This window comes from Tachyglossus aculeatus, chromosome 6 (assembly GCF_015852505.1).
Source record: "Tachyglossus aculeatus isolate mTacAcu1 chromosome 6, mTacAcu1.pri, whole genome shotgun sequence".
Lineage (NCBI taxonomy): Eukaryota > Metazoa > Chordata > Mammalia > Monotremata > Tachyglossidae > Tachyglossus > Tachyglossus aculeatus.
Window position 1 is genome coordinate 26,960,170 of NC_052071.1, and position 12,900 is coordinate 26,973,069.

The following is a 12,900-nucleotide window of genomic DNA, read 5'->3' on the forward strand; positions in this document are numbered from 1 at the left end:
GCCTCGTTCTCACCTGTCCTGCCGTCGACCCCTGGCCCACATCCTCCCCCTGGCCTGAAATGCCCTCCCTCCGCACATCCGCCAAGCTAGCTCTCTTCCTCCCTTCAAAGCCCTACTGAGAGCTCACCTCCTCCAGGAGGCCTTCCCAGACTGAGCCCCCTCCTTCCTCTCCCCCTCCTCCCATTCCCCATCCCCCCCGCCTTACCTCCTTCCCCTCCCCACCGCACCTGTATATATGTATATATGTTTGTACATAGTTATCACTCTATTTATTTTACTTGTACATATTTATTCTATTTATTTTATTTTGTTAATATGTCTTGTTTTGTTGTTTGTCCCCCCCTTCTAGACTGTGAGACCGCTGTTGGGTAGGGACTGTCTCTATATGTTGCCAACTTGTACTTCCCAAGCGCTTAGTACAGTGCTCTGCACACAGTAAGCGCTCAATAAATACGATTGAATGAATGATTGAATGAACATGGGCTGCACCCAGTCTGTACTTCTCCCCACCATGGGAGGTTGTATTTGGGTTTTGGGGGAGGGGGTACAACCAGGTAAGAGTTAAAACATTTCCCAGATCCCCACTGAGATGCATTCCAGTTCATTCATTCATCCAATCGTATTTATTGAGCATTTACTGCAGGCAGAGCTTGGAAAAGTACAATGCAATAATAAGCAGACACATTCCCTGCCCACAACAAGCTTACGGTCTAAGTGACTGCCAGACTGACTTTGCACTTGAATGCTATGATCTGATGCTGGTCCATGCAGGGTGGGCCATCAGGAAATCCTGTTAGATTTCACTGACCACTGCTTCTCCAACTCCCACCAAAGAAGGAAGGAATAGATCTATAGATGCACTGTAAGCAAGAGTGGGGAACAGGCTTGCCTCAGTCCTGCCCAGTTTGAACCTTTCCTTTAAAATGCTTATTCAAGTCTAGTAACTGTTTCTATGCTTTGCAGTTTTGTCTGGATTATTGAACACTATCAGAAAACTCCTCTGGGATTACTCATAATCACTACAACTTCTTCTCTTGAGATTTGCAGGCAGTGTTTTCAGACCCAAAAGATCAACAGCCCCAGAAAAGCATTCAAATTTTACATACATTTTGATTTCAAGGCAGCCTCTAAGGTAGATGCTAGGTTAAAGATTCCTTCGGGCACTCCAGATTAGTTAGGAAACTATCCAATGGCAAACAAAAGAGTCTTATTTTCTGCTTTTTTCACTGTCAGTGTAACCTGAAACACCAACACTGCCAGCTGTGTGGGTGTGGGGAGAATGAAAGGAGACAGTCACGTCCCTTAAAGAGAAATGAGTGTATGCCATGTGTGCTTGCAGCATATTACGTCCTGTGACATGTGTGTGCCAGGAAGGCTGAATCAAAGAAAATGGAATAAAGGCTAGAATGAACTATATTTCACCAACCAGACTGGAGGGAAGAAGGGGACTATCACAATGTCATTTTGGCCGTCTTTTTCCATCAGTGGCAAATGTGATGCTTGTCAAAGGCACCAGGCCTTCAGGAGGTCTTGTCCTGGCTTCCTCAGTCCAATTTCTACTAGTGGGGAGGTTTTGCAGGTGAGGTAGGGAGTGTGTCACGTCCCCACCACCAAACACACCTTGGAGTGGCCATTTCTCCCCGTGCTTGGTCAGAAACCGTGAGGCAACTAACTCACAAGATGCCTGGGGAATCTTCCTGTGTGCTATGAAAAATGGTCCTAATTCACTATTCAGCTGGAGCGGGAGTGCTGAGACCAACATTCTCTGAGGATATATAATAATAATAATAATAATGGTATTTATTAAGCGCTTACTATGTGCAAAGCACTGTTCTAAGTGCTGGGGAGGTTACAAGGTGATCAGGTTGTCCCACGGGGGGCTCACAGTCTTCATCCCCATTTTACAGATGAGGGAACTGAGGCCCAGAGAAGTGAAGTGACTTGCCCAAAGTCACACAGCTGACAATGTCAGGCAGAGGGGCTGTAGAGCATCTAGTGCAAGTTGTTTGGGGTCAGTCCAAGGTAGTGGGCACAAACCCCAAGATTCACCTGGTCCTAGTGTTCCACAGAGAGTGAAAGAAATGCAGGAGGGGAGGTGTAGCACAGGAGCTAGCTGGCCTAGGCCTGGCTCCCCAGCAGTGCCTCCAGGAGCCTAGGAAAGCAGCTTTTTCTAGAAGCAGTCTCATTCCTTCAACCAGTTGGGAGCAGGATCTCATGGGACAAGCCTCCATTGGGGAGGAGAAAGAGTAAGGAGAGAGTTGGCCGGAGAGTGGCAGCTAAACTGAGTCCCTTGACCCCAGGCCCTGAAGCCATTCCCACAGTAGCACCCAATTTAAAGGTAACCCTGGCCTGCTATTGGCTCACACATTCTGAGGCCTCCCTTATCCTGTTTGTGGGCAGTTGTGGGTTTCAGGAACCAGCTGCCACATTTGGCAACCCTCTGGGGCAACAGGGTTCTTCCTCTGGTTTATCCAGGACGGTCTCCCTGTATTACTCCAATGAGCTCCCAGCTCCTCTGTTCACTTCCTGGACACTAAAATCTTCAGAAAATCTAGTCCCTGGGTTCCAGTCCCAGCTCTGCCACGTGTCTGCTGTGCGACCTTGGGCAAGTCACTGAACTTCTCTGTGACTCAGTTACCTCATCTGTAAAATGGAGATAAAGACTGTGGGCCCCATGTGGGACAGGGACTGGCTCTAACATGATTAGCTTGTATCTACCCCAGCATTTAGTACAGTGTCTGGCGCATAGTAAGTGCTTAACAAATCATCATCATCATCATCAATCGTATTTATTGAGCACTTACTATGTGCAGAGCACTGTACTAAGCGCTTGGGAAGTACAAATTGGCAACATAAATCCCACTCTGCCACTTGCTTGCTGTGTGACCTTGCCCCTCTGCCCCTGCCCCTAGGCTGTAAACTCATTGTGGGCAGGGAATGTGTCTGTTTATTGTCATATTGTACTCTCCCAAGCACTTAGTGCAGTACTCTGCAAACAGTAAGCACCCAATAAATATGATTGAATGAATGAATGAGTCACTGAACTGCTCTATGCCTCAGTTTCCTCACCTGTAAAATGGGAATTCAATACCTGTCCTCCCTCCTACTGTGCCCAGTCACACCTTGGCCAGGCTAACAAGTTTAGCTCACTAGCACCAGAGGGGCTGGCAGGGATCGATAGGAAACATTAACACTTCCCAGAGTTCCTGATGCTACCAACCCCGGAAGGCCTGAGTGAGCAATAAGGTCAAACAGTTAGACCCGGAATGAGAAAATTGTGATGGGTCTTGTTCCGCGATTCTTTTTCACCTCAAATATGACCAACTGAAGGGAAGAGGATCAGGAAGCAGCAAGATATATCTGGGGAGGGGTCTCCCTGAAGTCTTGGAAGTAGGTAGGAACTCTGTCACACCGATGAAGAGAGTCACCTCTAAGCAGGGTCAGGGACACCAACGCTGTCAGACCTTATGTGGTGCCCTGTGTGATCAGACCTCCTCATTAGAGCTAAGAGGAGAGAGTATTCTAGAAACCTGACCCGGGAACTTAAAAGGAAGTCTGTTTGGGGTGGTTTGAGGGGTAGCCCATTTGGCATTACTTGTTTGAGGGGTAGCTCATTTGGGGTTACTTGCTTTGAGGGCTGGCCTTTTGGGGATTACTCATTTAAGGGGTAGCCCACTTGGGGTTACTCATTTGAGAGGTAACCTGTTTGGGGTTACTTTGAAAAGAAGCCTGTTTGGGGCAGAAACTCCTCACCCTGGGCTTCAAGGCTCTCCATCACCTCGCCCCCTCCTACCTCACAACCCTTCTCTCCTTCTACAGCCCACCCCGCACCCTCCGCTCCTCCGCCGCTAATCTCCTCACCGTGCCTCGTTCTCGCCTGTCCTGCCATCGACCCCCGGCCCACGTCATCCCCCGGGCCTGGAATGTCCTCCCTCTGCCCATCCGCCAAGCTAGCTCTCTTCCTCCCTTCAAGGCCCTACTGAGAGCTCACCTCCTCCAGGAGGCCTTTCCAGACTGAGCCCCTTCCTTCCTCTCCCCCTCGTCCCCCTCTCCATCCCCCCGGCTTGCCTCCTTCCCTTCCCCACAGCACCTGTATATATGTATATATGTTTGTACATATTTATTACTCTATTTATTTATCTTGTACATATCTATTCTATTTATTTTATTTTGTTAGTATGTTTGGTTTTGTTCTCTGTCTCCCCCTTCTAGACTGTGAGCCCGCTGTTGGGTAGGGACTGTCTCTATGTGTTGCCGACTTGTACTTCCCAAGCGCTTAGTACAGTGCTCTGCACACAGTAAGTGCTCAATAAATATGATTGATTGATTGATGATTGATTGGTCAAGCCCATTTGGGGCAGTTTGTGAGGTGTCGCCTTCCCAGTTTTACCAGCTGCTAGAAGTGGGTTACCATGCTGACCAGTATACTTACTGCTTATTAGCCTTGGAATAACTTTGCTCCTGAAGGTTACCTATTGCAGATTCTTTGTTGCTATCATCTTAATAAACCTGCATCCATCACCCATAATCCTCGAGTCTGTGAATCCACGAACTCACAAGTAACACGGTGGCTGATTCCTCCCGGTGACCACCTACTTATGACTGTGAGCCCCATGTGGGACAGGGACCGTGTTCAGCTAGATTAACTTGTATCTAACCCAGTGCTTATACAGTGCTGGTACATACCCCTCTCTGGACCGCACCTAGAGAGTTTCCAGTACTCTACCAGTCTCAACTGTGGGAAGGAGAGTCAAGCAGAGGCCTACCCATTCCATTCCTAGCTTGGGCAGTGGCTAGCGAGTGGAAGGCAATCTGCTACAAGTCAAATTCCACCTGTTCTGGGCAGTAGCGGCATGGGAGAGAGTCAAGGGTGGATACTCAAGTTTACTGCAAAGAAGAAGGCAATGGTAATCTACTTCTGTATTATTACAAAGAAGACTGTATGGATACACTACCGGAACGACTGCAGGTGGAGCTGGGGCGTTCTGGGAGAGATGTGTCCATGTTGTTGCTATGGGTTGGAGACGACTTGACAGCATGACAATAAATACTGCAAGTATTATTATCATTATTACTGTTATTATTATTATTATCTTAAGTGGGATGGGGCAAAGGCAAGAAGAGTGCAGGACTTAACTAAGGTGAGGCAAAAAGAGGCTAAAGGAAGAGAGGGAAAAGGAGGAGGAAAGTGGAGAAATAAAAGAATGGGGGGGGAAAGAGGTTGAAGAGGGGTAAAGAGAATATGAGAACGAAAAAGGAGATAGGAGAAATGAAGAAAGGTAAAGGAGGAGAGATTGATGGGGGAGGGGGAGACAGGGAAGAAGGACTGATGGTGTGAGGGAAGAGACTTACCTCTGCCACTGAAGTCATTGCTGTCTTTTACCACTGGAAGGCTGGGATTTAGGAATACCTGACCATTTCTCGCTGAACACTGATTGTTCCAGCTCCATGCTTTCCATTAGGCAGAGATGTTCATATTAAGGATACAGAAATAGGAATGCTAAGGGGCAAAACAGTGACTTCCCAGCCATCATCATCAACCTTAATAACTATCGAGTGTTCACTTCGTGCAGTGCATTTTACAAGGCAATGACAAAAAAAATGCAAAGAATAAATTAAACCTGGTCCTGCCTTCAAGGAGCTTAAAGCTAAGGAGAAGACAAACAGAAAACTTCAGCACTTTAGCGCAAAAGTTCACCCGTCAGCACTTACAAAGAGAAAAAAATATGTTGCCTTTTCCCAGGAAATAATAGAAATGGCAGGAAGCAGCCCAAAGAGGTGCTACATAATGGATTCTACAACATCAGGAGACTTGTCACTTTAATCCTCACTACCCACCACCAAACACTTAAGAAGTGCCCGCAGGACACGTAGCCCCTGACTGTTTAGGAAATTATTGTACGGCTCATGTGTAGGCAGAGGTGTGGGTAGGTGTGAGAGTGGTCAGAGGGAAAAGTAGAAAGATTTGCAAGGGAAAGAAGTATCTGGAAAACATAAACAGGGTGTGCAGAGGAGGGAGGATGGGATCACATGCAGGGGAATGTTTGTGTAGGAATATGAGAAAGGCCATAAGGGGAGGGAGAGCTAAAGTGCAGAGGTTGAGGGGGACAGGGGGGAAGAGTTAATGGCCACTGTTTTGAGGGTGGGTGAGGGAGATGACAACCATTTGAAAAATTATGCCAGAGGTGACCTCCATTTCTGAAATACTTCACCTCCAAGAAGTGAAAGAAAACAAGGGAGAAAGGAAATGGAAGTTAAGCAAACTCACTTTTCAGGCTGAACAACCATAACGCTGGTTGCTTTGTGAGCCCGGCTCTGCCATTGATTAATGGACTCTGGCAGGAGACAACCTTTATCCAGGACCAGGTTTCTCTATCTGTAAACTGGGTGTATTATTGCTGCCAGAAACTCCTCACCCTGGGCTTCAAGGCTGTCCATCACCTCGCCCCCTCCTACCTCACTCCCCTTCTCTCCTTCTACAGCCCACCCCGCACCCTCCACTCCTCTGCCGCTAATCTCCTCATCGTACCTCGTTCTCGCCTGTCCCGCCATCGACCCCCGGCCCACGTCATCCCCCTGGCCTGGAATGCCCTCCCTCCTAACATCCGCCAAGCTAGCTCTCTTCCTCCCTTCAAGGCCCTACTGAGAGCTCACCTCCTCCAGGAGGCCTTCCCAGACTGAGCCCCTTCCTTCATCTCCCCCTCATCCCCCTCTCCATCCCCCCATCTTACCTCCTTCCCTTCCCCACAGCACCTGTATATATGTATATATGTTTGTACATATTTGTTACTCTATTTATTTATTTATTTATCTTGTACATATCTATTCTATTTATTTTATTTTGTTAGTATGTTTGGTTTTGTTCTCTGTCTCCCCCTTTTAGACTGTGAGCCCACTGTTGGGTAGGGACTGTCTCTATATGTTGCCAATTTGTACTTCCCAAGCGCTTAGTACAGTGCTCTGCACATAGTAAGCGCTCAATAAATACGATTGATGATGATGATGATGCCCCATCCCCCACTGACGCCGAAATATTGGGAGGAAAAACGGTGCTATGTTCAAGTACACCCAATTCTCCTGTAAAGTGAGAATTGAAAGAAAAACTCACATTTTAATACTCACTCCATCCAAAGCCACCCCTAAACATACAACCACTTCTTTGGACATCATGTTGCACTGTATCCAGACTGATCAATCTAATCAATCAATCATATTTGTTGAGCACCTACCGTGTGCAGCACACTATACCCACGCACACTGTTGGATGAACATTCCCTGAATCTGCTACCCTGTTCTTGTTCTAAACATGCAGTGGGTCTACTGCATTATCAATTGAATAAGAAAATTAATCCATGAGCAAACAAGGCCCACCCAAACACTCATCAAAGTGTTTGTTCTAACAATCACCGGAAAATCCCCAGTGGACAAATCAACTATGTCATAATGAAAGGAAAAGGATATTCTTCTAGTGGCTTCCCCTCACCCATGTCCCCAGTTGTGAGCTCTGGGGCCATCTGCCTGGCGAGGATGACTTCCTTCTCCCTTTCCTCCTTGATAATCATGTGACTGCTTGACTGGCACCATGGTGACCACATCGCTATGGAACGGTGCTCCCCTTCCCCTTTTCCGGCAAGCTACGTACACCTCAGAGTCAGTGGCTCTTCCTGTATGGCTTCACTTCAGCCCCTGTTAAAGAGGATGGAAATCAAGATTGGAGTACTGGGTAATTTGTATGGATGGAAGCATCCAAGCAGAACGTACCCACTTGGGGGTTCTGGGCTGTCGACAAACTGCAAAACATCATTAGAGGGCAGGTAATGAGCATGGCAAAGGTGTTGCTGCTTCCTTCCCTTCCCTCCCTCCCAAAGCAGCACAAAAATTTTGTCTTACTCTACAGTCTATGAGCAGTGCTCAATTTTCCTCCAGGGTGGTTCAATCTTGGTGGAAATCCTGTGAGTAAGCTTGAGAATTGACTGGGGAGTCTATTGTGTGCTTTGAAGTAGAAATTTGGTGAGTAATTCAAAGGAATTTATAATCCCCAATACTTGGTAAATCTGCTTTTTTGAGAATTTTAGCCAGAAGAGTGACTTCCCACTCCATTCTTCAATCAATCAATCAGTCAATCAATCAATCGTATTTATTGAGCGCATACTATGTGCAGAGCACTGTACTAAGCACTTGGGAAGTACAAATTGGCAACACATAGAGACAGTCCCTACCCAACAGTGGGCTCACAGTCTAAAAGACTAATTCTAATTAGTCTAATTAGACTAATCTAATTCTAATTCTTCGTGGTTACCCTCACATTGCATAGGTATAGGTTTGCAGGATACAATGGAGCTTCTCAGATAAAAGCATAACCCTATGTCATGTGACTTAATGTTTTGTAATTTTATAAGGAACTACTTAAAAACTACAGGAGACTGGTAATTTTTTTCAAAGGACTCAAGCTCCAGTTTTGCAAGACGATATGCAGGATGTGTTTAAATGGTCATTTTTACACTTGTACAGTTACAGTATTAACTTTTTGGAGGGTTTTCCCAGTGTTTCACATTTCTCACACTTGCATAATTGCCTCCTTAATGAAATTCTTAAATTATAGGAGTGTGTCTTCCATAGTCTAGGAAAATGAATGGAACTTTGAGCCTTGGCAACCCAATCAAGTATTGAGAGTTGTTGCTTTGGCCTTGCCCTCAAAGATTTTTGTCTGAGTCTTGAGGCGTGGAATCCCACCTTTGTGCTCTCCTTCATGGACCAGACCTTTGGTCATCTCTAAGATCTCAGTCCTCCCCTCCACAGATCACTACAGAGCACAGAAGTGGTCATATCATGCCCCCCACCCAGTGTGGAATTCTGAAAGGATGGGGATGGGGTGGGGGGAGGAGAGAGCAGGGGTGGGCATTAAACTGCTAGGAGACTCTGCAAATGAAGGCTGGGCACACCCATGGAAATTACGCTGCAGAATATCATGTTGTCCTACTGAGTTTAGGGGCTCACCATCCATCCAGCTGAATGCCAGAGTCCTTGGCAGTAAGCATCCTGCAGTTGGCAACAGTGCTTCATTGCCAACATCATTAACTGATGTCTTATTGAGTGTCCTAATGATAATAATAATAATAATGATGGTATTTGTTCAGTGTTAACCATAAACCAGGCACAATACTAAGCGCTGGGGTGGATACAAGCAAATTGGGTTGGACACAGTCCCTGTCTCACATAGGGCTCACAATCTTAATCCTCATTACCCCAGATGAGGTGACTGAGGCACAGAGAAGTGAAGAAAAAGTAAAGTGACTTGCCCAAGTCTACACAGCAGGCAAGTGGCAGAGCCGAGATTAGAACTCATGCTCTTCTGATTCCCAGGCATGTGCTCTATCCACTACATCATACTGCTTCTCCTAGATGCATTAAATGGACCTCCTTCACCCTCCTCTGACCCCGCTCTTTTCCGGACCATGATGCTGGGGGTGGAGTTTGGATGATAGATTCCCAGTGAGCTACCTGCATTGAAGGATTGAAGGATTGAGAAGCAGCGTGGCTCAGTGGAAAGGGGCCGGGGTTTGGAGTCAGAGGTCATGGGTTCAAATTCCGGCTCCGCCACTTGTCAGCTGTGTGATTTTGGACAAGTCACTTGACTTCTCTGGGCCTCAGTTACCTCATCTGAAAATGGGGATTAAGACTGTGAGCCCCCCGTGGGACAACCTGATCACCTTGTAACATCCCCAGCGCTTAGAACAGTGCTTTGCACATAGTAAGCGCTTAATAAATGCCATAAAAAAGGCCTTCTTTTTTCCAGCTTCTAGGTCTCCTTCCCTTACAGGAGCTAAGGGTTTCCCAGCTGCAGGTCTGCTGATTCTGTAGTCCCTTTAGGATTTAGAGGCACAGGGCACCTGCTGAAAAGACAGGCTTGCCCAGCAGACCCCAATCTTGTTCCAAGTTTCAAAAAGGCTAGCCCTTTTCCCTTAACAGAGAAAGTGTGCTCATTTTATTCCACTTAAAGATGGACATATTTGTCCTGGTAAATTCAGCTCACCACCCGGAGGAATAAGACCATACAATGATTTACTATATTGATAAGGTAAGCACTGCAATAAGATAAAGGCAACAAGGGGGTGAAAATGGCCGAATGAAGTTGTCATCTCTCTAAAGAGCACTACAGTGAATAAATAGGCATAAAACTAGAGGAATTCAGGTTGTGGTATTTTAAGGGAAGGCAATACAACATGCTTCCTCTTTTTGTTGTTTGAGTAACCCAGTTTGACTGTTCTTACACTGACCGGATATTTTCCTAATTGAGCTGGTGGCTTGCAGGTTGCAAGTCTGACATCTCAACCTGTAGCTCATGGAAATAATTGCTGCATTGTAAAGCAAATTAAAAGCCACATATCCTTCAGAAAATACACAGGAGGAATTAGAACAATCAGAGCCCCATCTAATCAAAAAGGAACATCTTATATTGATGAAAATTGAATTATTACAGATGCTTAGCTGTCCCTGTAGACCATTTAAAAATTCTCTGGGAATCAAATTATGAGGGTTTCTTGTTTTAAGAATTTCAATCCTAAACTTGGGGAAAAATATAATCTGCTCTACTTTCAAAGACATTTTCTCATTGTCATCTTAAATTAAAAACAAAAATATTGTCCCTTGAGTAGTTCTGTGATAGAAAGCATTAGCTTCTGGCAAGTCTTTCCTTGAGGTTTGACCCCATCTTCCTCCCACGATTAAAACTGAAGTGCTTCACTCCTGAGTGATCTCATAGGGTGTCTTATCTCCCTTTCACGAGGCAAAGAGAAGTGACTGCAAAATACACCTTTGACTAGAATGGGAAGAGGGAAACCCGGAACATTTTGGAGGGTAATCAAAGTCTTACCAAACATTAACCAGTAGCAGTCATTGCATGAGAAATACAAGTGGTAAGAGCAGACTGTGGGGCTTTTAGGGCCACATGTGAGTTTTCCAATCAAAGAGTTTCAAGGAGGAAAAACTACATTTTCCTGTGAGAAAATGAAGGGCCACGACACAGGTTTTTAAAAACTGACAAAGGAAAAGCTTAAACCCACCCTGGCAACACCAAAGCCATTCTCCCTGGAGAAGCAGTATGACTTCATGTCCCCCAACCATTGGGTCAGCGAGAAGTCAGGAACAGACATCCTGCTGTGTTACTTCTCCAGGAAAGTAATGGGATGAGATTTTACACACAATTATTTGGAAACCCAGTATGCCAACCTGGCTGCTTGGAATTTACTGTTCTGAATAATTTATGTGCATCTCAATGGGAGTTTTGAATACGGCTTCAGCCTCTCTCTTTGGGTGGATGTTCTGTCAAAACTCTCACACTCAGTCAGGCGGATGTCATGCTTTCTTAAGGATATGTTTACAGCCACAGGAAAGCCAACCTCATTTCTAGCAGATTTATAGATGGAGCCCGAGGAGTCAAAAGGACATGCCATACCATTCCTAAGCTAGTAACCTAGATTTACCTCTCTTGAAATGAATTTTTAACCCTTATTGGAATTTTTCACATTCGGCCACCTCACACAGGGCAGCTCCACAGAGAAATAGCCCTATTTTGGGACAAACAGAAGCCAGGGGAGGTGACCCTCGGATCATTTTTAAGAGCCGGAGGCTCATGTCAGTTCACTATCATAATTTTAAACTGCCCTAGTTTTAGCTCACTTAGGAAATGCAGTCACCACAATAAAGACATCACCAGCCGCGTTGGGCTGATCTTTGTCTTTTTTGAAAGAAGAGGGCTGGGGTACTAGCTACTTCACTTAGTTCTCTCGACCACCCCAATCCACCCCGCAAAATAAGTCGTTTATGGGGCTCCCCAGGGTGTCTTCTTTGGGGGGGGGGGGGGAGAAAGGAGCGTGACTTCCCCTTTAAGGCTAGAGCTGCTTCTCCGCCTGTGAGTGTGTGTGTGTGTATGAGTTAAGTATGTGTGGTGTGTCTCCTCCTCTTTGAGTGACACAGCAGTGAGAAATGCCTATCAGTAACTTAAACCCCAGAAACTCCACCTTCTGAGTGAGGAGGCTGTGGGTTGATGGAAATGTAGTGAACAGATTGAGACAGACAGTGAATCATTAGCAAACTGCAACGCCAGGATGAACTTGTCTGGAACCTAAAAGGAGAAAGAAAGGGGGGGAAAAAAAGAACAAAACAAAACAGCAGCTCGCGTCTATCGTTTCCTGGGTTTTTGTTCCATAAAAGCCAAAGTGGATCTAAAAGCTGGTGGATCGCCAGTTCAAGATGCTCCTGGTTTCCCAGCGGGTAGAAGCACCACGCATGGAGCCCCATATTCCGGTAAGGAGCAGTGAGTTCAGGACCGCCCGACCTGTTTCGGTGCTTCCAGCTGGTGACTTTCTCCCCCCTCGTCGGCTACGTTTTTTAATTACCGCGATTACGAACTGGTGATCAGGGGGGAAAAGGGGGTACCAAAGTTTTAGAGGAGACCAACTGCCAAAGTACCTGGGGATGCATGGTGGGGGGAGCGGCCTATGAGCGTTGTGCTTTGTGATTTTTTTTAAAGGTCGATGGAGGTGACTTGGGGGGTTTCAAGTTGATCCTGGGTCGGGGGTGAGCTGTGCCTCGGTTTCCCTCCAACCTCCTCCACTCCCCCCCCACCGCGGGCATTGGGTCCTGGCGATTCCTTCCCTCTCGACCGACCGGCTAAAATGGTGGTTAAAGGAAGGTGATCCCGGCGATGGGATTTTTTGGCGTGGGGGGGGAAAACAGACAAAAAGTGCAACGGCTGGAGGGGGGCAGGAGCTGCTCTTCGTGTCTCGGGGACCGGTCCGGAAGGTAGCTGGGCCTGCCACACTGGGGAGCGACGCTCAGAGCTGCTCACTTTTTCCTTTATTTCTTTTTTTTTTTTCCTGGGCACTCCGGCAATTCCGA

General features: G+C 46.5%; 1 protein-coding gene and 1 non-coding gene across 4 annotated transcripts in view; both read left to right on the top strand.

Annotated features, from left to right (window-relative positions):
* The first annotated feature begins 4,685 nt into the window (after positions 1–4,685).
* On the top strand, positions 4,686–4,823 carry LOC119930188. Its single transcript, XR_005451676.1, has one exon. It is a non-coding gene; the product is annotated as a small nucleolar RNA SNORA7 (small nucleolar RNA).
* A 7,216-nt stretch (positions 4,824–12,039) lies between these two features.
* MAMLD1 (mastermind like domain containing 1) overlaps positions 12,040–12,900 on the top strand; it is a 130,433-nt gene continuing 129,572 nt past the window's right edge. For all 3 annotated transcript variants that reach the window (XM_038748128.1, XM_038748130.1, XM_038748129.1), the window contains exon 1: positions 12,040–12,306. In XM_038748128.1, coding sequence (XP_038604056.1) covers positions 12,253–12,306 — 54 coding nt within the window. In that variant the 5' untranslated portion in view covers positions 12,040–12,252. The remainder of the gene's footprint in view (positions 12,307–12,900) is intronic.